At 47.1% G+C, this 25,395-nt stretch overlaps 1 protein-coding gene across 1 annotated transcript in view; it reads left to right on the top strand.

Annotated features, from left to right (window-relative positions):
* ADCY10 (adenylate cyclase 10) overlaps positions 1-25,395 on the top strand; it is an 86,964-nt gene that overhangs the window by 29,791 nt on the left and 31,778 nt on the right. Inside the window, exons 12-16 of the mRNA XM_066577789.1 lie at positions 2,030-2,314; positions 3,373-3,565; positions 9,651-9,737; positions 16,691-16,971; positions 17,412-17,593. Coding sequence (XP_066433886.1) covers positions 2,030-2,314; positions 3,373-3,565; positions 9,651-9,737; positions 16,691-16,971; positions 17,412-17,593 — 1,028 coding nt within the window. The remainder of the gene's footprint in view (positions 1-2,029; positions 2,315-3,372; positions 3,566-9,650; positions 9,738-16,690; positions 16,972-17,411; positions 17,594-25,395) is intronic.

Here is a 25,395-nt window from a genome sequence, read left to right as displayed (position 1 = left end):
GGAGAGGAGGCAGAGAGGGGGCGGGAGCTCAGTTCTTGCTCCTCGATTTCCAGCCCCCCCCCTGCAGATGAGGACGACGTATATCGGCTCGGCGTGAAAACCGAGCCGATATACGTTCGTGTGAATGCAGCCTTAGGGCGCCCACCCACTGGCGTTTTTTTTTTGCCCTGCGAAATCCGCAGCATTTTTTTTCTGCAGGGGTCTATGGGACTTGTAATGTTAAAATCGCGATCGCGCAAAATCGCAATTTACCGCGATTCGCGGTAATTTGCGATTTTGCGCGATCGCGATTTTAACATTACAAGTCCCATAGACCCCAGGAGAAAAAAAATGCTGCGAATTTCGCTGGGAAAAAAAAACGCCAGTGGGTGGGCGCCCTTAAGTAGTACTACCATAGAAAAATATACAAATTTGCTATTGCTGTAATTGTATTGACCTGCATAATAAATATAACATCTTTTTTACTGCATTGTGAACGTCATAAAGGCAAACCTCTTCCAAAATGGTGCAACTGCTTTTTGTTTCCATTTCTCCCCATTAAGGAATTTGTAAAAGTTTTTCATTCTATTATATGATACGTTAGGCCTCGGTCACACGACCGTTTTTTAGTCCGATCTGCAGACGCGCTTGCGATCTGCATATCTATAGACCAAATGCATCCCAATGGGATCGGTCACATGTCCGCTTTTTATGCGGATGTCCGATAAATTATAGGACACAACGATTCGCAGAACGCGCCTATCTGCGTTCTGCGCATCGCTGTTTTCTATATATGCGCTCGATGGGGCCAGCGGCAGCAGCGCCGACCCCATTGAGAACATATACTATAAAGATCGTCCTCCTCTGCCACAGCTGTTACAGCTGTGGCAGAGAAGAAAGATGTTCACCCATTGAATTCAATGGAGCCGGCAATACAGCTGGCTCCATTGAAAGCAATGGGCTGCCGGCGAGCGCGGGATGAATTTTCGGGAAGGGCTTAAAAATATAAGCCCTTCCCTGAAAATCATTCTAAAATGTGTAAAAATAAAAAAAAATTATACTCACCTTTTCCCTGCAGTCGGAGTTCAGCCGTCCAGCAGTTCTCCTGAACTGCTCTGTGTAGTATTCAGCAGGCGGGGATTTAAAATCCCCACCTGCTGAATGGGCTGCCTCTGATTGGTCAAAGCCCTCACCAATCAGAGGCAGCTCTCACTCACCCATTCATGAATTAAGTGACTGAGCACAGGGACCAATCAGAGGCAGCTCTCAGCTATTGAATGGTCCCTGTGCTCAGTCAATCAGAGGCAGCACTCACTCACCCATTAATGAATTCATGAATGGGTGAGTGAGAGCTGCCTCTGATTGGTGAGGGCTGTGACCAATCAAAGGCAGCCCATTCAGCAGGCGGGGAAAATCCCCGCCTGCTGAATACTACACAGAGCAGTTCAGGAGAACTGCTGGCCGGCCGCGGCTGAACTCCAGCTGCAGGGAAAAGGTGAGTATAATTTTTTTTTTTTTTACACATTTCAGGATGCTTTTCAGGTAAGGGCTTATATTTTTAAGCCCTTCCCGAAAATTCATCCAGCACTCGCCGGCAGCCCATTGCTTTCAATGGAGCCGGCTGTATTGCTGGCTCCATTGAATTCAATGGGCGAACAGCGGACAGCGCTCCTTTGATCGGGCCCGTTTCGCTGAAAACACTGCTAGGTGCAGATTTTTTAGCGAAACGTCGACCCTGGTCACGCGATTTGCGGATGCGCATCCGTTATGCGATCCGCTAATTGCGCGAAAAAATGCCCGTCTGACCAAGGCCTTAAATGGTCCAATTGAAAAGTACAACTCGTCTCGCAAAAAACAAACCCTTATGTATGTATGTCAATTGAAAAGTAAAAGAGCTATGAATTTTTTGTAAGTGGGAAGAAAAAGTAAAAACAAAAAAAGGGTTGCAGTGGGAAAAGGTTAATAGTATTTTCCTGGAATTGAAAATGAATGTGGGCCCAAAGTTGCAAAATAACTTTGCGAAATATGTACGTTTGAGATTCCACTTCAGTTCTCAGTTCACAACCACCAGTCTCGTACGTTCCCCACTGAAACAAGAGGAGCCGCATGAGACGGTCATCCCAGACCTCGATGTTAACTCTTACTTCTATGGTCATATCGCAGGCCGTGACAAAGAAATTGACGTGTTCAGGCATACAATTAGAGAATTCATTCATAGCAAGGACTGGAGGTGGAAGGACTGTCAGCGGTCACTGGTGTATGAAGGTGCTCACGGATTAGGTAAAAGTCAGATTTTGGCTGAAATCAATTACTTGGCGCAGTGTGATGATTACAGGTAGGTCATATCATCAGCAGCTGCAGCAGCTTTATGTGTGGTCAAAGCCCCTTTTACATGGCATGGTTATCGCGCAAACTACTCGTTAGATTAAGCAGTTTGCACGATAATTGTGCAGTGTGAACGCATGCGGTGGAAGACTGATAAATCACTGATCAGATCTTTCATGCAAACCATAAAATCATCATTGGTCTGCTGCTGCATCGTTCAGTTTAAACAGGCAGTCCTTTTTCTATGGAGGACTGCCTGTTCACTGTGACTGGAGGCGGGCAGTCCGGAACAATCTCCAACCAGCTCTGCCTCCATGTACTGAGCAATGATCCTCCTGTGTAAAAGGGGCTGAAAGGGGTTTTCCAGTGAAATACTATTGATGACCTGGGGTCTGCCACTAGGTCATCAATAGTACCTCACTGGAAACCCCATTTAAGCCCCCTTTATACAGGAGGATCATCACTCAGCATATTGATGTCAACTATTGATGACCTATCCTGATGATAGGTCATCAATAGTATTTTCATGGCAAACTTCTCTAAGCCTTCAGAGCCTGCCAGTCATCTTGTGTAAGAGGCTTAAGCGGCGGGGGAGAGCGGGGCGGAACGGAGGGGAGATCTCTCTCTCCCTCTCTCCCCCCCCGCTCCCTCCTGCTGACTGCTGCTACTCACCACTCCCCCGCGCCGGCACCTGAACCTTTCGTCTCGAGCGGGAAGATACTCGCTAAAGGCAATGCTCGCTCGAGCAATTGCCTTTAGCGAGTATACTCGCTCATCTCTAAAGGAGAATGCACAAACTCTATGCAGATGTTGTCCTTGGTCAGATTTAAACCCAGGACTCCAGTGTTGCAAAGCAACAATGATAATCCCATCTACCCCTTCTTCTTTCTTGTGGATTCAGACGGAATAAACTGCCCGTGGTTCACTGTGAACTAAACTATTAATAAAGTTTGACCCAAAAACAGGGTTCAAGTGGTTTGGTTAGCTCAACACTACTCCTGGGTATCTCTGGATCATTAATGCTATGGATGAACGCAATATACTTCATTTAACCCTCCTTATTCTCAGGGTCATTGCTCTGGAGCTGAGCAAGATGAACAGGAAACAGCCATTGTACGCAATGCAGAATCTCATGGCGATCTTTCTACATATTGACGTGTGTAAAGGATTTGCACAGAGGGAAAAGGTTTTAATGAGCAAAATCTCAGATGGTGAAGATGTGAAGAATCTCTGCTTGCTCAATAATATTTTCCTGGTCAAGGTAACGCTTTGTACTGGACTCTGCACTGTCATAAAATCCAATGAACTCCAATGGACCACGAGTGTCGCACTTCAAACGTCTATGTGTAGTTCTAGCCTTAAAGGGAACTTATCACCAGTAACACTGATGCTTCTGCAACGGCCGAGCTGAGCGTGCCAACGTGGGGGTGATCATGGGATTGCAAGATGGTCGTCGCGGGTGGCTCTGCAATCTCTCCTGACAATGACGGAAGCGATGCTCGGCTCAGTTGTCGCACAGTGGCACAAATGACGTATAAGAATACGTTTAAACTGAACGGTGGGTTTTGTCACAAGTGATGCCAGTACTCCAATCTGAACTCTTAAGTTGAACGATGGTGAAAGAACTTGATTCGAGGCCAGTAGCTTGTCTTAGCCAACTGGGAGCATGCAGTTTTACTTAAGCTTTGTAATGAATAATTGGGATACAGTCACATTTTACAGCGTTACAAGGGTTTATCAGAGTTGGCAATGCTGCAGTAAATTAACACGTTGAAAACAGTAGAATTGCAACTAAACAACACTTTTCTTCAACGCTCTCTCTCTATTTATTTCTCTTGGGGTTACTCAGTAATGATTCCCCACAGCTTTGACTATCTGATGGGCTTACTGGAAGTGTAAGATACAGGTGATGGATGAGAGTTGTAATGGCCTCTGGACTAATCCTGGCTGTGAATTCACCGGGTAGTTTAACTCACTGTTTTAGTGGAATGATGGCCCCCAACTCACTGCTGGCAGAACAAGGGAGCGGAAAGGACCTCGCTACCCTGGGAGGCTTGCTAAATCACTGCATGCTCGGCTGCACTCTTGACACACACCTCCTTCTCCGACCATGACAGGCTGCAGACTCTCCTCACGACTCCATGCTAACTGTTCCTCCACTTCCTCTCTCTTCCCACACTTTTCTTCTCTCCCCCCCCCCCCCCTCTGCATAGAGACCCATACTAATGTTTTCTGCTCTGGACTTACCCACCAATCAGTGGAGGTGTGACATACAGCCAATAGGCAACACTAAGCCAATAGCCAATTGCCGCACTAAGCTTTTAGCTTATGAAGGGAAAAACAAGGTTTCTCCAACCTATGGCACCTTCTATGCCTCCTGGAAGCACATAGACAGGTGTGACAGACAAATGTAAGTGTGACTTTTCTGGAGGACCCTCTGGGCCACTACACTTGCACCCACGTTTGACTCTCTCTCATTTTTGATACTTCGGCCATTTAGTAAAGCCGATAGGGATCATATGACATTTTCCTGCAGACAGGACTCCATGGAATAAGAATGGAGTCAGGACTAGAGCTTACTTCTTTTCCCCTCTAACGAGACCTTCAACCCCTTGGTGCCTCAGGACATATAAGTACGTCCTGAGTGTGCAGGGTTTGTATGGCACAGTATCAGGAGCCAAGCTGCTCCATACATGGCTAATGAAAGCTGTCAGCGTTCACGATGATCAGGGCTGTTGAACCTTTGAAAGCTGCTGTCAATTCTGACAGCAGGATTTAAATGCTGCTATTCAGGGGTCCCAAACTACCCTCTGGGTGTCATGGCAGCCAGGAGCCTTCTGAATGCCTCCAGGACTGCCATGTGTTTCTACTTAATAAGACTAGATTGTGGTCTGTCTTAATAGAATGCTTTCAGAAATACCATATACACAATGTAGTATAAGCAATCAAATGATTGCAAGTTCAAGGCCCGTATGGGTACTGAAGTAAAAATAGGTGAAAAAAGATTTTTAATTATTGTAAAAAAGATATTTAACCCTTAAAGACCAGAGTATGTCAATACTAAAGAACCAGACACTTTTTACCCATGTGGAGGTTTTAATGCCCTATTTTTTTTTCTTCGGCTACCAAAATAATTTTTGCTGCATTTTTTTTCCCGTGGCTATTTTTTAAATCTTTTTTCACTGACTTCTTTCATTTTTTTTCATTAGGGGTAAAAGACAAAAAATGATTTTTTGAAATTTATAGTTGTTTATTCTTAAAATTAGTATATTTATGGGTTATTTTCTTTTTTTATACATATCATTTTATTCTGTAGGTTTTTTTTAAACTTATTTTTGTAACTTTTTTTTTAACATCTATGTCTCCCCATGATGTTCTATAAGACCTCTGGGGGACATTCGCATCTATAGGAGCAGTCTTCATAGGAGCCCCAGTTACAGGGGTAAATATCCCTCTCTAGTGACATCAGTCACTAACCGAGCTGATCTGGGTCTAATAGGACCCTACAGCTCTGCCATGGCAAGAGGCACCTGGTGGTCACGTGATCGCCGGGTCAAATAGCGGAAGTAACATTCCACTTTCTCTCTGCACTGCATAGCACTCATTGAGCACCATTTAGCCCGTAAAGGAGAATGCAGAAGCAATTAAAAAACGCTTTTGCCTTCTCCTATGGGTTCTTGGCTGTGACTAACAGCCGATGACCCGACCTGCTCCTGCTAGATTGCAGGAGCTTTAATCCTGCACTATATTTTTACTACTAAAGCCCAGGACCAAGCATCGTAAATTTGCAGTGCTTAAGGGTTAAACTTCCACCCCCCTTTTCCTTCTTATTTATAATAAAAAATCAAAACAAGCAAACAAAAAAAATCGTATATGTTATCACCGCACCCATAAGAGTCTGATCTATCAAAATTACGCAGTATTTATCACGCACGGTGAACACTGTCAAAAAACATAATACACGATGTGGAATTCAGAAATCAAAAAGTCGCATATACTCCAAAATGTTTCTATTAGAAACCACAGGTCATCTTGCAAAAAACAAGCCCTCAAACAGACCTATCAACAGAGATAAAAATGTTATGGCGGTCAGAAGATGGTGGCAGAAAGTAATTGTGTTAAAGATATTATATTTTTTAAAAGCAGTACAGCAAAAAAAAAAAAATGGTATGGTTGTAATCGTACTGACCCATAGAATAAAGTTATCTTGTAATTTTTGCCACAGTGCATATACAGTAAAAACTAGACCATCCCACCCATTCCAAAGATGGTGAAGTTGGATTTTTATCCATTTCACCCCACTTAAAAATGTTTTCATTTTTTCCCGGTAAATTATATGGTACAAAATAAAGCTCCCTCCACAAAAAATATAAGCCCCCAGACAGCCATGTCAATAGAAAAATAAGACAGGATTTTTTTTGCAAGGCATAAGGCCTCATGTCCACGGGCAAAAGATGATTTTAAATCCGCATCGGATCACCCGCACGCGGATCCGCATCCCATAGAGAAGCATTGACCACCCGCGGGTAGATAAATACCCGCAGATGGTCAATAAAAGTGAATTTAAAAAAAATGGAGCATGGAAAAAAATGGACATGCTCCATTTTCGTGCGGGTCACCCGCGTTTCTATTGAAGCCTATGGAAGCCGTCTGGATCCGCGGGAGAACTAAAATAAGAATAACTTACCCGCAGTGGACCGGGTAGATCTTCTCTTCTTCACGGCCGGATCTTCTTTCTTCGGCCCGGCGGATGTGTCCGGCGCATGCGCGCGGCACGCAGCCGGCGTCCCGAGCATATCCGCCGGCCGAAGAAAGAAGATCCGGCCGTGAAGAAGAGAAGACCTGCCCGGTCCGCTGCGGGTAAGTTTATTCTTATTTTCAGCGCTCATGTCCGCGGGGCAGGAGGGAACCGCTACTGATTCTCCATGTAGAATCTGTAGCGGGCCTGATTTTCCCTGTGAACATGAGGCCCAAGGAGAAACTAAAAATGGTAAAAAAAAGGTCTGTGTCCTTAAGGCTGGGTTCACACAGGGCAGATTTGTTGCAGTTTTGCTGCAGAATAACTGCTACTGTGGCAAAACCGCTTCAAAGGTTATTTTGGTCTTGCTGATTTTCTTGCGGAAAAATCCACAAGCGTCTTTTTCCACAGCGGTTTTTTACTTTTGCAGCGTATTTTGGTGCGGATTTGGTTGCGTCCATAGAGGTCTATGGACAAAAAAGAGCTGCGGAAAAGTAAAAAGAATCGACATGCTGCGTCTTGAAAAACTGTGCCGCAGTTACATTTCCGCACTGCGGCAGTGCGGAAAAAATCCATCCTGTGAGAACAGCTTTTTCCCAAACACATTTGATCTGCATTGCACTGCAAACGCAGCGGTTTTGCGGCAGTGTGGATATGCAACGACAAACAGCGGCAAAACCGCAGCAAATCCGCCCTGTGTGAGCCCAGCCTAAGGGGTTAAGCTGGGATAGGGATTGCTGATCTAATAGGAGCCTGTTCTGTTGACATCATTAAAGGCTACCTTTGAAAATATATTTTTTTATTTTTTGCATTTCATCTAAAATGAAAAATAAAGCAACTTTAAAGAAGGTTTTAATTTAAAATTCAGGTGCTGTTTTGTGTCTACAGCTCCTATGCAGACTTATGTATCACCACAGGAATAGACTGCAAACTCTATGTAGTCTGAGGGCTCAATTGCACGGGTGTTTAGTCGCACAATTTTTGTGCACATAACTGATGCGTTCAAACAATCGCGTGACCTAAGCTGGCGGCAGGGCGGAAAAAACCGCTGCTAGCAGCGTTTATCCACACAAAAGGGCTCGGTCACACGGGCGTTTTGATGATCAAAAAGAGCACTGCCCGCTATCCTCTGCCACAGCTGTGCCACAGCTGTCACAGAGGAGCGTGATGTTCTTCCATTGAATTCAATGGAGCCGGCAATACAGCCGGCTCCATTAAACGCAATGGGCTGCCGGCAAGCGCTGTAGTAATTTTCGGGGAAGGACTTCAAATATAAGCCCTTCCCTGAAAACCATCCTAAAAAAGTGTAAAAAATAAAAAAAATTATATACTCACCTCTCTACAGCTGCCGGGGCTCAGCCACATCCAGCTGTCTCTTCTCCTGAACTGCTCTCAGTAGTATTCAGCAGGCGGGGATTTAAAATCCCCGCCTGCTGAATGGGCTGCCTCTGATTGGCTGAGCACTGTAACCAATCAGAGGCAGCTCTCAGCTATTGAATGACAGCTAAGAGCTGCCTCTGATTGTTCACAGTGCTCAGCCAATCATGAATTCATGAATGGGTGAGTGCTGCCTCTGATTGGCAAACGCAACTGTCAGACGCGCGTACAAACACCCATGTGACTGAGCCCTGATGCTGCAGTCATATTACTTTCCATCTGTTTTCTACTTGTTGCTTACTCTCCAAGGGTACAATATAGGATACAGATGGAAGAGACTAAGAGAGCAGAATCAGACCCCACAGAGTTTATTTGTAGTCTGTAACTATGGAGATGCATACATATACACAGGAGCTGTAGACACAAACCGGTAGGAGATTTTTTAAGCAAGGTTGATTGAGAGTTAATCTGAGGAGCCAGGATAATTTGGCCAAGATTGTGCTCCGTCCGAGCGGGGTGCAACCATATAATAATAATAAACTTAATATGTATAGCGTCAACTTATTCCATATCATCCTACTTGTAAATATATACACACACTTTAATAACGTAGGTAATACAAAATAGTTACTAAGAAATATAACAGTGGGAATGGGGAAGTTTACGCTAAATCTCATAATGCAAGGCCAGCCCGCCAAAAAGCAGGGCGCTCACCCTGATGAGGGCAACCCGACATCAGGAACCTGGGGCAACCCTGTCTCTCTCTAGGTGTAGTGGCAAAAGGCAGATAACACAATATATGAATATAACACTTATTACAGGGCACATTGATAAATAAACGCGCCAAGACATACAAGGAAGAAGACTCAGGTCATGGAGCTGCCGACAAGACTAGAAACACCTTCCAACTATGAGTAAAACCAGTGTTTTCCAAATGTACAAAAAAACAAACTGATTAGCTGGCTGGGTTGTTCCATCTCCAATCCAACCAATTCGCACATACACTAGCAGAGAAGAGCTCCTGTGCAGCGCCGGTGATAGTGAGCATGCGCCAGTGTGAGGATCATGTGGGCTAGGACTAACCCCATTCCTCAGATGCAGCCGGCGGACCTTAAGAGATTCCTCAGGAGATGGTAGCTGAGCGAGCTGTCATTTATGTAGTAGGGAATGGGGATAATCTTTCCTCCATGGTACAAAGCTGATCTGGCATTATTCTGTTTGCATTCTCCAGTTTCCCATTACGGAGGAAGTGTCTCTCATGGACCAACATGCAAAATATAAGGAGACGGAGAAGGTGATGATTCGAATCCTCCAGCAGGTATATTGTAAGGGGAAATTACAAACTTTACTGACTGAATTCAGTAGCATTCCTGCCTTCACCGCTCATGGTATGCACAGATTATGCAGTAATATCATGTTTAATCAACATGTCACCTTGTCAGGGAAATTTCTGCGTACAGCACCAATCAGGCCCACCCCAATGCCCCGCTGCCGGCGGTAAAGAAGAGACACCACACACGGAGGTCTGGTATAGTTCCTCACACGGGGACATAACTGCGCACTTTATTACAGATTACATGGGATCTTATACCCTTTGGTCACATCACTAGGAATGGGTGATGGTCTCATTGGCTCAAATTCACTGCATAACCATATATGTAAAGACCGGATTTCCGCCTGAGACAGTGAAAATCATATACGTAGTTGAATAGTCGTTATCTAGATACGGCGCTTCTGGGAAAACAGCCAAGCACACGGCCTTCGTATCTGGTTCTTCCTTGCGGTGTTTAAGATACATTTTGTCTTCGCCTTGCAAGGCCTTTGGAATATCTGATGTAAGGCGACATATTAAGTTTTTCTCATTTTAGCTTTAAATAGAACTTGCATACAGGTATAAAAGCATAAAAAACATATGGCAATATATACATATACCCTCACAAACCCCCCTAAAAACTTAATATGGAGATCAAGCACCAGACCTTGCACTCTTCCTCGGTCACCTCTCCCTTGCGTCAGGGTTTCCCCAGTGCCCGTAAGGCCCTACTCCTAGGAGGGGGGATCCCTACCTCACCTCAGAAGGAGGCCATGGATTCCCTGGGCTCATTTACGGGCATCCATACCCTCTATCTGTACAAGTTAACACCCCACAGGGTGCGCCCTCGCCGGAACCTAAGGTCTTCTGCACTATCCCTAGGCAAATGGGAATTCCACTGACAATCCATCTTAGGAGATCGGGGCAGGCGCAGTACTAGTACATTTCTCCATTCTTCTGGTAACGTACGTGGTTGGCATTATCGGAACTGGCTCTTCATCTTCTTCAAACAAGGGAAACGTTGGTGTCACATTGTCCAGTCCCTTACTCATACTCTTTTTGATCAAAGGGATAATACACGTACAGGAAGTTACATACCCCACCTCTTTCTGCTAAAATCATATCCAGGGCCACTCTATTTTGGAACGCCATGGATGCAGTGGGCCCTAACTGGTCAGATTGTAATAGATATAATTCGTCCAATCTACATTATTATTAACAGTGACAATAGCAAATAAGGACTCAAAACCTGCTTTAACCTGATCTCTAGAATTAAATTCATCTGGCACCCTCCTTGGCACTCCTATTGCATCTATGTATACATCTGGATCAAAGTCACCACCTGGAGCGTCAACTTCCCTCTTAGTACGATGCGGTGTTAGATTCTCACTTCAGTGTAGTCTTCATATTGCACTTTTGATTGTATTAATTTGTTCTGATCCCTGAAACAGGGGGCTAGTGTACAGTAGTCAAAGGTGTGTTTTAGAGGAGTTGTACCACATTATAGCATGTAAAGGATATGCAGGATCATGAGTTCTGTGCTCCGGGACCCAGGGCCTTTTTGCAGTGCGAGGTGTGGATCCAAGTGGCTTTCCTTTGAGCTTGACTACAGTTGGGGTGGTGAGCAACATCTGGTAAGGACCTTCAAACCGGGTTTCTCTCTCAAACTTTTTCACATAGACCCTGTCACATGGTTTCAGATTGTGACACTCATCTGTAGGACCTGGGAGAAAAGCAGAGACTGCAGAATGCGTTATTGACAATTCCTTGGAGAGGCCTAGGACAAAATTAACAAGAAAATCATTCCCCAAACTCAGCTACTGTGGCATGTACCCTCCTGGGAAAGAAAAAGAAAAACTAATAGAAGACACTCAATTCAAAATTTGCCCGTTTTCTTCATTGCCTTTTGTATCTACTTTCCCCCTACTCCGCGGATGGTAGGGTGTGTGAAAAGTCTAGTATATACCCAAAGCAGACATGATGTGTTGTATTATTTCACCTGTGAAGTGTGTACCTCTGTTTGACTCAATCACTTCCGGTGCCCCGTTTCTGCAGATTACCTCATTCATGAGTTTCTGTGCGGTTACCTGCTTATTTACTTTGGTAGCAGAGTAGGTCTCCAACCTGCAAAGACATCAACAACAACAAGCACATATTCATACTTCCCAACAAGTAGGAGCTGAGTGTAGCCAATTTGCAATACCTGAAATGGGTAGAGTGGTCTAGGCAAGTGTGATGTGGCAAATTTTACTTCTGCCCTGTTGCTTTGCGGCAAAGATCATGCAAAATTGGACAAATGATGCAGCAGCTACAGAAAACCCAGGAGCCACCCGTCCTTGTTCAAGCGTCGACATCATTGCTGCTTTGAGAGGTGCGTCTTTCCGTGCGTCAGCTGGGCCATCATGGGGCACAGGGACCGTGGTAGGCAAGTTCTGTTGACTGTTCACCATACGCCGTCCCTTTTTAGTCCATTTTTCCTTTTCTTCCTTGCTGGCTTGTAACTGTAAAGTCCTTAGTATATCAAAGTCCAAAGTTTTTATCAAAGTCCAAAGTTGTTAGTCAAAGTCCAAAGTTATTGTTAAATTCTTCTTTTCTTCCATGGCTTAAGGGCCGCTGCCTTTGCTGTGTGGTCTGTGATGGCGTTGCCTCTTGTTTCTCCGGTGTAGGAAGTGATGTGAGCTTTCCACTTTGTTAGGTAGTAGTAGAGCCTCCATGAGACTCTGCACCGCTGCACCATTCTTAATTGGCTGTCCTGCTGAGGTAAAAAACTGTCTGGCCTTCCATGTTGGGCCGTAATCATGAGCTATGCCAAATGCATACCGGGAGTCAGTGTAAATGTTTGCTGTCTTACCTTCCGACACTCTACTCGCCTCAGTGAGGGCCTTCAGTTCCGCTTCTTGTGCTGAGACATGCGGAGGCAGAGCTTCTGCTTTTAGGACATCTTGTTGTGTGACCACTGCATATCCAATGTGGAGTCGTCAATCACCCTGGGACCATCTATAAAAAACAACTCAAAATATGCATTGTTAACAAGGGCTTTCAGTAACTTTTTAAAACTTAAATTTTCTTGTTGCATCAATGCTTGACAATCAGGCTGATATTCTATTTCAAATAGATCAGAATCTTGTTGCAAAATTTCTTAAAAATGGCTGATTTGCAGTACCTAGATCACCTATGCCTTCTCCTCCCCCCTTTTGAACCAAGGTACTCAATTGAAAGAAGAGTAGCCGGGTTCAAGGTACCGTGTTTCCCTGATAGTAAGACACCCCCGATTGTAAGACGTATCGGGGGTGTCAGGGGGGTCGGCCAATGTAAGCCGTACCCCGAAAGTAAGACATACCGTAGAAAAAAAAAAATCATTACTCACCTCCCCCGGCGTTCTGTCGCGCTCCGGCAGGATGTCGCTCGCTCCTCGTCCCCGGCGCAGCATTGCTTTCTGAATGCGGGGGCTTGAAATCCCCGCCTCCAGAAAGCTAATACACACGCCGTCAGCCAGTTACAGAATGGCTGTGATTGGCTGAAGGCGCACGTGGCTTCAGCCAATCACACTATTCAATGACATCATTGAATGGCTGTGATTGGCTGAAGGCGCACGTGGCTTCAGCCAATCACACCCATTCAATGATGTCATTGAATAGTGTGATTGGCTGAAGCCACGTGCGCCTTCAGCCAATCACAGCCATTCAATGCTGTCATTGAATGGCTGTAACTGGCTGACGGCGTGTGTATTAGCTTTCTGGAGGCGGGGATTTCAAGCCCCGCATTCAGAAAGCAATGCTGCGCCGGGGACGAGGAGCGAGCGACATCCTGCCGGAGCGCGACAGAACGCCGGGGGAGGTGAGTAATGATTTTTTTTTATTATAAGACATACCCCGAAAGTAAGACATAGTCTGGCTTTTGGGGATAAAAAGAAAGTAAGACACTGTCTTACTTTCGGGGAAACACGGTAGTACAACATTGGGAAAAAGATTTGATGGATGCAGATAAGGCCTGTAAGATGTCAGCACCAATAACAGAGACAGGAGTTACATCGGGGCAGAATAATCTACAAACATCTATTAATATTTGAAATGTGATATCCTTTAAGCAAATTCATTATTAATCTGATCCTGCCTGCAATGTCTTATCAAATTTGAGAGAGAAAAAAAAAACTAAAACTTTTACTAACTGCTCAAGATTCTCACCCCCTCCCTTGTGGACAAGAGGTTACGTACTTTTACATCATCTAGCTCCACCCCCTCGATACTGGCTGCTTGCGTCTATTTTCACACCTTCATTCAAACTCCACAGTCTAAGCATCCACATCTCAAACAAGTAAAGTCTTATGCATGGGGGGGGGGGACTTTTATCCCCAGTCAATAGCTGCATCACACATTTTACATTCATCACAGTCTGAACACTGGTCATTAACTCTCATCCATCCATGTGCTCAAGTCTGCCCCATCACCCCCCATTGAAAGTGTACCAGTACATACAGATGCACAGACAAAAAGTGTGACAAACAAACATACATCAGTTGAAAAACATTGAGGTGAGTGCGACAATGCTACAAAGTACATGATTCTATTGAGATGAGATTGTGAATGAGCGCTATTTTTGACAATTTGTGTGAAAAACGTTTCCTAGTGACTGAGACATTCTATCTTTCTTATTTACTGAAGCTATTATATGCTGTATTAAACGCTGATATATTTTCGAATGCGTGGGTATCTTTCAGCCCCCCTTCCTTTCCTTCTCTGTGTGACTCTGAGCTTAGAGTCAAGTCTGAAAGCCCCCACCTTTGCAAAATAACTGTTATCTCTCTGCCTTGAAAGCTAGACACAAGCTGCAGCTTCAAGTAAACAATCCTTCTCCCACTAAAAGCGAGCTCAGTTAACCATTTGTACATATATATATATTTATATACACACACACATCCACACATCTATATCTATCTACCTAGTATTATACACCTTTTCCTCTCTCTTTCTGCCAACAAATCACATGCTTTGTAACTTTCCTCTCGACTTTGCTTGTTCCCCATATTTCTCTCCCTACCTAACTGCCAATGTAACCTTCAGTAGACACTCTCCCGACACCCTCTTGATCACTTACTGTACTTTCCAACATTTCACTTACAGATACATTCTTAATACGTGTACATACTTAACTTTCTCTGACTGTCTCTCTCCTTCTCACTTCAGCACTTTCTAGCAACCCTTGGTCTTTCAAGGCACCCTTCTTGGTCCTAAGGACCTCCTCCCAGTCACCATACTGTAATCTACCGTGCGGGTCCTTGTTACACATTTTCATAAGAGTTTTCTTACATTTTACAGATTGGGACCCTTGTCTCTCCGCCATCAATTCATCCGCACGGCGGCAGCCCTTGAGTGGCTCCGTCTTCTTTAATAAGGTCTTACGCATATTAGAACAACAACAACAATAATAATAATAACACGCTCCATAGAGTGCATCCCAAATTGTTAGCCCAAAACAACCAAAGGCATCTCCTTCTATGGAACCAGTCCCATAGAGTGCATCTCCTCCTCAGCTAAACCATCAACAACTAACTAAACTAAAACCGAGGGTCCCCCCTTCTGTGAGACGAAATGAAAAGAGAGAGAGAAAAAAATTCTGCAGATACAACAAACAATCTCCACTATTGCTAAAACGCTACGGACTTCAAAGTACAAATAGACTACAGACTAGTTCCTGGGTGAGCGATTGGTGCGCTTATCACGGTCAGTGGTCCGTGACGGCAAACCCGAAGCCCACGAGTTACCATGTAGAACTCTTAACCCAACCCGTCCGGTCACAAAACACAGATAGTCCCTCCTGCTGCAAGACTCTCAGCGTAAAATACAACATAAATATATGCCAGTCTTACCTGGAGTTCTGTGAGTTGATCAGGCTCGGTTTGCAGCAGGACGGCTTCCCCGTGACGTGGATCCGGGTGGACTGCGCTGCACGGCTCCGGTTTTACCACCCCACCTTTGGGCGCCATCTGTCAGGGAAATTTCTGCATACAGCACCAATCAGGCCCACCCCAATGCCCTGCTGCCGGCGGTAAAGAAGAGACACCACACACGAAGGTCTGGTATAGTTCCTCACACGGGGACATAACTGCGCACTTTATTACAGATTACATGGGATCTTATACCCTTTGGTCACATCACTGGGAATGGGTAATGGTCTCATTGGCTCAAATTCACTGCATAACCATATATGTAAAGTCCGGATTTCCACCTGAGACAGTGAAAATCATATACGTAGTTGAATAGTCGTTATCTAGATACGGCGCTTCTGGGAAAACAGCCAAGTACATGGCCTTCGTATCCGGTTCTTCCTTGCGGTGTTCAAGATACATTTTGTCTTCGCCTTGCAAGGCCTTTGGAATATCTGATGTAAGGCGACATATAAGGTTTTTCTCATTTTAGCTTTAAATAGAACTTGCATACAGGTATAAAAGCATAAAAAACATATGGCAATATATACATATACCCTCACAACCTGATCGTAACGGCCAATCACCACGGTGAGGTTCTCTAGTAATGCCTGTCATCAGAGAACAGTGCGTTGTGGAGCCCAACGACAATTGCATAGTGAGGTCCCAATATCTTTTGACATAATTGGGCACCTTTTTATGTTATTTTATCATCCAGTTTCTATTGCTGACCATAGTGCAATTTTACTGGACGCACGCCAAATTAACAGCAATGGTGCAAATACTGTCAGCCATTACAAAATTCCTTCTGCATTGTACACTGCGTTTTGGGGTGGGGGGGGGAATGGTGGGTTGTCATACAAAATTTGGCATGCTCATTTAAATGTTAAGCAGAAATGATTACTCTGCACCCCAAGTCATAAACTTTCAGCTATGAAAAGGACATGATGCTATGGAAATTTGGCGCAAGTGCATGTCCCGTTACCAATCCAGATCTAATCCAAAGAACTGTCTGTCCCAATTTTCTTTCCTGCAGGCTGCAGAGAAAGAGACAATCATGTGCATCATCGATGATGCTCAATACCTTGATGCCGCCTCCTGGGAATTTCTCTCGGAAATCACAGACTCTGTACCTGTCTTTCTGGTGATGGCATTGTGCCCTTTCTACCAGGAGAAACAACTAAGCAGCGCAGCAGCACATGTGCTCAAAAGCCCAAACACCATCTATGTTCATCTGAAAGAACTGGAGCCAGATGTTATTTCAGACATCATTTGTCACAGCCTAGGGGTCATCAGCATTCCCAGTGAACTTGAAATGTAAGTCATCGACAAGGGTGCATCTTATGCTTAGAGGGGCTGAGAGCGTCCAACTCCTCATGTCAACCAAATCCATGGCTTCCCTTCTTGCAAAGAGGTGCCAAATCTTATTCAATGCAGAAAATGATTGGTGAAGGGCATTTCATCGTCTTCTGACACATACAGCCACCAAAGTCTCTTTAAATTCAACTGATTGGTGCTTATGATAGTGCTTGGAGTTTACACTTGGGGAGGCGAACAGAGAGCTGCATGATTTGGAGTCTGGACCCAGAGCTGCTGGATAGACCTTAAACTGTGAAATACCAGAAAAATCCATTTAAAGCCCTGTCAGTTTTTCATGGGGCTTCAAGTAGTCCACATTTAAATTTCTTGGGGTGGGGCTTATGTTTTGTTTTTTGTTTTTTTGACAATCCACAAATAGACTATCTTCTCCTCTGCAGTCTTTTAATAGAGCGGAGCCATGGTGTTCCTTATTACCTGAATGAGCTGCTAAAAAGCCTGTGTTATAACAAAATCCTGGTCTTGGAGCCAATGGAAAAAGAGGAAGGCGATGAAGTTGATAATCTACTGAAACAAATCAAGAGTTGCAGTCAGGTCCCAAACTTGGAGCAAAAACGCACATGTGAGTAATGTGTTGACTAGAGATGAGCGAACACCAAAATGTTCGGGTGTTCGTTATTCGAAACGAACTTCCCGCGATGTTCGAGGGTTCGTTTCGAATAACGAACCCCATTGAAGTCAATGGGCGACCCGAGCATTTTTGTATTTCACCGATGCTCGCTAAGGTTTTCATGTGTGAAAATCTGGGCAATTCAAGAAAGTGATGGGAATGACACAGAAACGGATAGGGCAGGCGAGGGGCTACATGTTGGGCTGCATCTCAAGTTCACAGGTCCCACTATTAAGCCACAATACCGGCAAGAGTGCCCCCCTCCCCCTCCCAACAACTTTTACTTCTGAAAAGCCCTCATTAGCATGGCATACCTTTGCTAAGCACCACACTAGCTACAACAAAGCACAATCACTGCCTGGATGACACTCCGCTGCCACTTCTCCTGGGTTACATGCTGACCAACCGCCCCCCCTGCCCCCCACAGCGCACACCAAAGTGTCCCTGCGCAGCCTTCAGCTGCCCTCATGCCACACCACCCTCATGTCTATTTAGAAGTGCGTCTGCCATGAGGAGGAACCGCAGGCACACACTGCAGAGGGTTGGCACGGCTAGGCAGCGACCCTCTTTAAAAGGGGCGGGGCGATAGCCCACAATGCTGTACAGAAGCAATGAGAAATATAATCCTGTGCCACCGCCATCAGGAGCTGCACACATGGGCATAGCAATGGGGAACCTATGTGCCACACACTATTCATTCTGTCAAGGTGTCTGCATGCCCCAGTCAGACTGGTAATATGTACCTTAACAGTAACCGCGTTGGTGGTAATGTGGTGGTGACTGCGGACCTAGTAGCACGGTTGTATTTTGTTGGTTTTCGGAATGCGGCCAGGATTAAGTGGGCCGTGGCGGGGGGATGGTGTGGGGGCTCTCTTGTTGTGTCGGTAAAGGTGAAATTCTTGGACTGCCACCAGACGAACCAATGCAAAGGCATTTGCCAAGAATGTTTTCCCTGTTGGAGGAGGAGGGGGATGTTTTTGAGGCACTACGTGTCCTCTCCACGTGTCCGTGGTTATATGCACCTTAACAGTAACCGCGTTGGTGGTAATGTGGTGGTGACTGCGGACCTAGTAGCACGGTTGTATTTTGTTGGTTTTCGGAATGCGGCCAGGATTAAGTGGGCCGTGGCGGGGGGATGGTGTGGGGGCTCTCTTGTTGTGTCGGTAAAGGTGAAATTCTTGGACTGCCACCAGACGAACCAATGCAAAGGCATTTGCCAAGAATGTTTTCCCTGTTGGAGGAGGAGGGGGATGTTTTTGAGGCACTACGTGTCCTCTCCACGTGTCCGTGGTTATATGCACCTTAACAGTAACCGCGTTGGTGGTAATGTGGTGGTGACTGCGGACCTAGTAGCACGGTTGTATTTTGTTGGTTTTCGGAATGCGGCCAGGATTAAGTGGGCCGTGGCGGGGGGATGGTGTGGGGGCTCTCTTGTTGTGTCGGTAAAGGTGAAATTCTTGGACTGCCACCAGACGAACCAATGCAAAGGCATTTGCCAAGAATGTTTTCCCTGTTGGAGGAGGAGGGGGATGTTTTTGAGGCACTACGTGTCCTCTCCACGTGTCCGTGGTTATATGCACCTTAACAGTAACCGCGTTGGTGGGAAATGGCCTCGCCGCCATCATGTCTTTGGGAAGCCTCTGTTTCCACACCCCAGAGACATACCATTAGCAGTGGTATAGGCAGAGCCCAGAATTCGTAACATTTCAGCCGTAGCATTAGGACAGGCCCCACTAACATATCACTAGCAGCATTATAGGAGGAGCGCAGTCTTCGTTCCATGTCAGCAATAGTAGCACTCAAGACAGGCCCCAGTAACAATTCCGAAGCAGCAGTATAGCGGGAGCGCAGTCTTCGTTCCATGTCAGCAATAGTAGCACTCAAGACAGGCCCCAGTAACAATTCTGAAGCAGCAGTATAGCGGGAGCGCAGTCTTCGTTCCATGTCAGCAATAGTAGCACTCAAGACAGGCCCCAGTAACAATTCCGAAGCAGCAGTATAGCGGGAGCGCAGTCTTCGTTCCATGTCAGCAATAGTAGCACTCAAGACAGGCCCCAGTAACAATTCCGAAGCAGCAGTATAGCGGGAGCGCAGTCTTCGTTCCATGTCAGCAATAGTAGCACTCAAGACAGGCCCCAGTAACAATTCTGAAGCAGCAGTATAGTGGGAGCGCAGTCTTAGTTCCATTTCAGTAGCCTTAGTATAGCCAAGGCCCAAGTTACATTTATGTAGCTAAAGTGTAGGCCAACCCCACACACCTTTCTGTACCATGAGTGCAGGCGAAGAACATACAAATTGCTATGATTACACTGTAGGTGAGGGCCCCAAAAAATTGGTGTACCAACAGTACTAATGTACCTCAGTAAAAATTGGCCATGCCCAACCAAGATGGCAGGTGAATCGCTTTGGTTAATGTGGCTTAAGTGGTAACTAGGCCTGGAGGCAGCCCAGTGTAACGAAAAATTGGTTCAAGTTAAAGTTCCAACGCTTTTAAGCGCATTGAAACTTATAAAAATTGTTCAGAAAAATTATTTGAGTGAGCCTTGTGGCCCTAAGAAAAATTGCCCGTTCAGCGTGATTACGTGAGGTTTCAGGAGGAGGAGCAGGAGGAGGAGGAGGAATATTAGACACAGATTGATGAAGCAGAAATGTCCCCGTTTTGGATGGTGAGAGAGAACGTAGCTTCCATCCGCGGGTGCAGCCTACGTATTGCTTACGTATCGCTGCTGTCCGCTGGTGGAGAAGAGAAGTCTGGGGAAATCCAGCCTTTGTTCATCTTGATGAGTGTAAGCCTGTCGGCACTGTCGGTTGACAAGCGGCTACGCTTATCTGTGATGATTCCCCCAGCCGCACTAAACACCCTCTCCGACAAGACGCTAGCCGCAGGACAAGCAAGCACCTCCAGGGCATACAGCGCTAGTTCAGGCCACGTGTCCAGCTTCGACACCCAGTAGTTGTAGGGGGCAGAGGCGTCACCGAGGATGGTCGTGCGATCGGCTACGTACTCCCTCACCATCCTTTTACAGTGCTCCCGCCGACTCAGCCTTGACTGGGGAGCGGTGACACAGTCTTGCTGGGGAGCCATAAAGCTGGCCAGGCCCTTAAAGACTGTTGCACTGCCTGGGATGTACATGCTGCTCGATCTCCGCACCTCCCCTACTACCTTGCCCTCGGTACTGCGCCTTCTGCCACTAGCGCTGTCGGCTGGGAATTTTACCATCAGCTTGTCCGCAAGGGTCCTGTGGTATAGCAACACTCTCGAACCCCTTTCCTCTTCGGGAATGAGAGTGGGCAGGTTCTCCTTATAGCGTAGGTCGAGCAGTGTGTACACCCAGTAATCCGTTGTGGCCAGAATGCGTGCAACGCGAGGGTCACGAGAAAGGCATCCTAACATGAAGTCAGCCATGTGTGCCAGGGTACCAGTACGCAACACATGGCTGTCTTCACTAGGAAGATCACTTTCAGGATCCTCCTCCTCCTCCTCCTCCTCAGGCCATACACGCTGAAAGGATGACAGGCAATCAGCCGGTGTACCGTCAGCAGCGGGCCAAGCTGTCTCTTCCCCCTCCTCCTCATCCTCCTCATGCTCCTCCTCCTCCTCCTGTACGCGCTGAGAAATAGACAGGAGGGTGCCCTGACTATCCAGCGGCATACTGTCTTCCACCGCCCCCGTTTCCGAGCGCAAAGCAGCTGCCTTTATGGTTTGCAGGGAATTTCTCAAGATGCATAGCAGAGGAATGGTGACGCTAATGATTGTAGCATCGCCGCTCACCACCTGGGTAGACTCCTCAAAATTACCAAGGACATGGCAGATGTCTGCCAACCAGGCCCACTCTTCTGAAAGGAATTGAGGAGGCTGACTCCCACTACGCCGCCCATGTTGGAGTTGGTATTCGACTATAGCTCTACGCTGTTCATAGAGCCTGGCCAACATGTGGAGCGTAGAGTTCCACCGTGTGGGCACGTCGCACAGCAGTCGGTGCACTGGCAGCTTAAAGTGATGTTGCAGGGTGCGCAGGGTGGCAGCGTCCGTGTGGGACTTGCGGAAATGTGCGCAGAGCCGGCGTGCCTTTACGAGCAGGTCTGACAAGCGTGGGTAGCTTTTCAGAAAGCGCTGAACCACCAAATTAAAGACGTGGGCCAGGCATGGCACGTGCGTGAGGCTGCCGAGCTGCAGAGCCGCCACCAGGTTACGGCCGTTGTCACACACGACCATGCCCGGTTGGAGGCTCAGCGGCGCAAGCCAGCGGTCGGTCTGCTGTGTCAGACCCTGCAGCAGTTCGTGGGCCGTGTGCCTCTTATCGCCTAAGCTGAGTAGTTTCAGCACGGCCTGCTGATGCTTGCCCACCGCTGTGCTGCCACACCGCGCGACACCGACTGCTGGCGACATGCTGCTGCTAACACATCTTGATTGCGAGACAGAGGAGGAGGAGGAGGGTGCTTTAGTGGAGGAAGCATACACCTCCGCAGATACCACCGAGCTGGGGCCCGCAATTCTGGGGGTGGGTAGGACGTGAGCGGTCCCAGGCTCTGACTCTGTCCCAGCCTCCACTAAATTCACCCAATGTGCCATCAGGGAGATGTAGTGGCCCTGCCCGCCTGTGCTTGTCCACGTGTCCGTTGTTAAGTGGACCGTGGCAGTAACCGCGTTGGTGAGGGCGCGTACAATGTTGCGGGAGACGTGGTCGTGCAGGGCTGGGACGGCACATCAGGAAAAGTAGTGGCGACTGGGAACTGAGTAGCGCGGGGCCGCCGCCTCCATGATACTTTTGAAGGACTCAGTTTCCACAACCCTATATGGCAGCATCTCAAGGCTGATGAATTTTGCTATGCGGACGGTTAACGTTTGAGCGTGCGGGTGCGTGGTGGTGTACTTGCGCTTGCGCTCCAACAGTTGCGCAAGCGACGGCTGGACGGTGCGCTGAACTACACTGCTGGATGGGGCCGAGGACAGCGGAGATGAGGGTGTGGGTGCAGGCCATGAGGCGGTAGTGCCCGTGTCCTGAGAGGGGGGTTGGATCTCAGTGGCAGGTTGGGGCACAGGGGGAGAGGCAGGGGTGCAAACCGGAGGTGCTGAACGGCCTTCGTCCCACCTTGTGGGGTGCTTGGCCATCATATGTCTGCGCATGGTGGTGGTGGTGAGGCTGTTGGTGTTGGCTCCCCGGCTGAGCTTTGCGCGACAAAGGTTGCACACCACTGTTCGTCGGTCGTCAGGCGTCTCTGTGAAAAACTGTCAGACCTTAGAGCACCTCGGCCTCTGCAGGGTGGCATGGCGCGAGGGGGCGCTTTGGGAAACAGTTGGTGGATTATTCGGTCTGGCCCTGCCTCTACCCCTGGCCACCGCACTGCCTCTTGCAACCTGCCCTGCTGATGCCCTTGACTCCCCCTCTGAAGACCTGTCCTCCTGAGTAAGCGTTGCACACCAGGTGGGGTCAGTCACCTCATCGTCCTGCTGCTCTTCCTCCGAATCCTCTGTGCGCTGCTCCCTCGGACTTACTGCCCTTACTACTACCTCACTGCAAGACAACTGTGTCTGATCGTCATCGTCCTCCTCACCCACAGAAAGTTGTTGAGACAGTTGGCGGAAGTCCCCAGCCTCTTCCCCCGGACCCCGGGAACTTTCGAATGGTTGGGCATCAGTGACGATAAACTCCTCTGGTGGGAGAGGAACCGCTGCTGCCCAATCTAAGCAGGGGCCCGAGAACAGTTCCTGGGAGTGTTCCCGCTCCTGAGCAGGTGTCATTGTAGTGGAGTGAGGAGGCTGGGAGGAAGGAGGAGCAGCAGACAGAGGATTCGGATTTGCAGCAGTGGACGGCGCAGAACTGCGTGTTGACGATAGGTTGCTCGAAGCACTTTCTGCCATCCAGGACAGGACCTGCTCACACTGCTCATTTTCTAATAACCGTCTCCCGCGTGGACCCATTAATTGGGCGATGAATGTGGGGACGCCAGAAACGTGCCTCTCTCCTAATCGCGCAGCAGTCGGCTGCGACACACCTGGATCAGGAGCTCGGCCTGTGCCCACACCCTGACTTGGCCCTCCGCGTCCTCGGCCGCGTCCACGTCCTCTAGGCCTACCCCTCAGCATGCTGTATTACCAGTGATTTGATTTCACAGGCAGGAAATAAATTGGCGCAAGACTGCAGGCCAAATATAATTTTTTCCCTTTTTTGAAAACGAAAGGCCCCACTGCCTCTAGTGAATGAATAATCTAAGTTTAATAACTGTGCTGTGGCCCTGCTAATGTGTCACAGAACGTGAGGGTAGCAGAGTTATTATAACTCTGGCAGAGCAGGTATTTTTTTTCCCAATTAAGGAAAGCAAATGGCGAAGCCAGCAGTAAACCGTAGCTGGGTGCGTCTGATTTTTAAACATTGCACACGCAGCCGACACGTGTCCACCACCCTTAGGACGGACAGAGGCAGGACAAATAGAATTATTTTCAGTTTTTTTCCACCAAAAGGCAGCACTGCGTATATTCAATGAACATGAGAAGTTTAATAACTGTGCTGTGGCCCTGCTAATGTGGCACAGAACTTGAGGGTAGCAGAGTTATTAACTCTGGCAGAGCAGGTATTTTTTTTTCCAATTAAGGAAAGCAAATGGCGAAGCCAGCAGTAAACCGTAGCTGGGTGCGTCTGATTTTTAAACGTTGCACACGCAGCCGACACGTGTCCACCGCCCTTAGGACGGACAGAGGCAGGACAAATAGAATTATTTTCAGTTTTTTTCCACCAAAAGGCAGCACTGCGTATATTCAATGAACATGAGAAGTTTAATAACTGTGCTGTGGCCCTGCTAATGTGGCACAGAACTTGAGGGTAGCAGAGTTATTAACTCTGGCAGAGCAGGTATTTTTTTTCCCAATTAAGGAAAGCAAATGGCGAAGCCAGCAGTAAACCGTAGCTGGGTGCGTCTGATTTTTAAACGTTGCACACGCAGCCGACACGTGTCCACCACCCTTAGGACGGACAGAGGCAGGACAAATAGAATTATTTTCAGTTTTTTTCCACCAAAAGGCAGCACTGCGTGTATTCAATGAACATGAGAAGTTTAATAACTGTGCTGTGGCCCTGCTAATGTGGCACAGAACTTGAGGGTAGCAGAGTTATTATAACTCTGGCAGAGCAGGTATTTTTTTTCCCAATTAAGGAAAGCAAATGGCGAAGCCAGGAGTAAAACGTAGCTGGGTGCGTCTGATTTTTAAACGTTGCACACGCAGCCGACACGTGTCCACCGCCCTTAGGACGGACAGAGGCAGGACAAATAGAATTATTTTCACTTGTTTTACAAGCAAAAGGCCGCACTGCGTATATTCAATGAATAATAACTGTGTTGTGGCCCTGCCTACACAATTCTTTCCCTGCAGTATCAATGGAGGGTGCAATGCTCTGCAGAGGCGATTTTGAGAAGAAAAAAAATATGCAGCACAGTACTGTACACGGTTAAATATGGCCCTAGAAAGGACCGTTGAGGTTCTTGAAGGCTACACTCACTCCTAACACTCTCCCTGCCTATGCAACACTTCTGTCCCTAATGCCGGGTGCAACGCTCTGCAGAGCCGATTTTGAGGAAAAAAAAATTGCCACTGCTAACAGCAGCCAACACACAGCTATCAGTGGCCCTAATAAGGACCTTTGGGGGTCTTGAAGCCTACACTAACTACCAATTCTTTCCCTACAGCAGCTCCGGTACAAACAGCACTGTCCCTCACTAACTCACAAGGCATCTGAGGCGAGCCGCGGGAGGGGCCG

This window comes from Eleutherodactylus coqui, chromosome 8 (assembly GCF_035609145.1).
Source record: "Eleutherodactylus coqui strain aEleCoq1 chromosome 8, aEleCoq1.hap1, whole genome shotgun sequence".
Classification (NCBI taxonomy): Eukaryota; Metazoa; Chordata; class Amphibia; order Anura; family Eleutherodactylidae; genus Eleutherodactylus; species Eleutherodactylus coqui.
The sequence above is the reverse complement of the archived record's forward strand: the minus strand, read 5'-3'. Positions and strand labels throughout refer to the sequence as shown.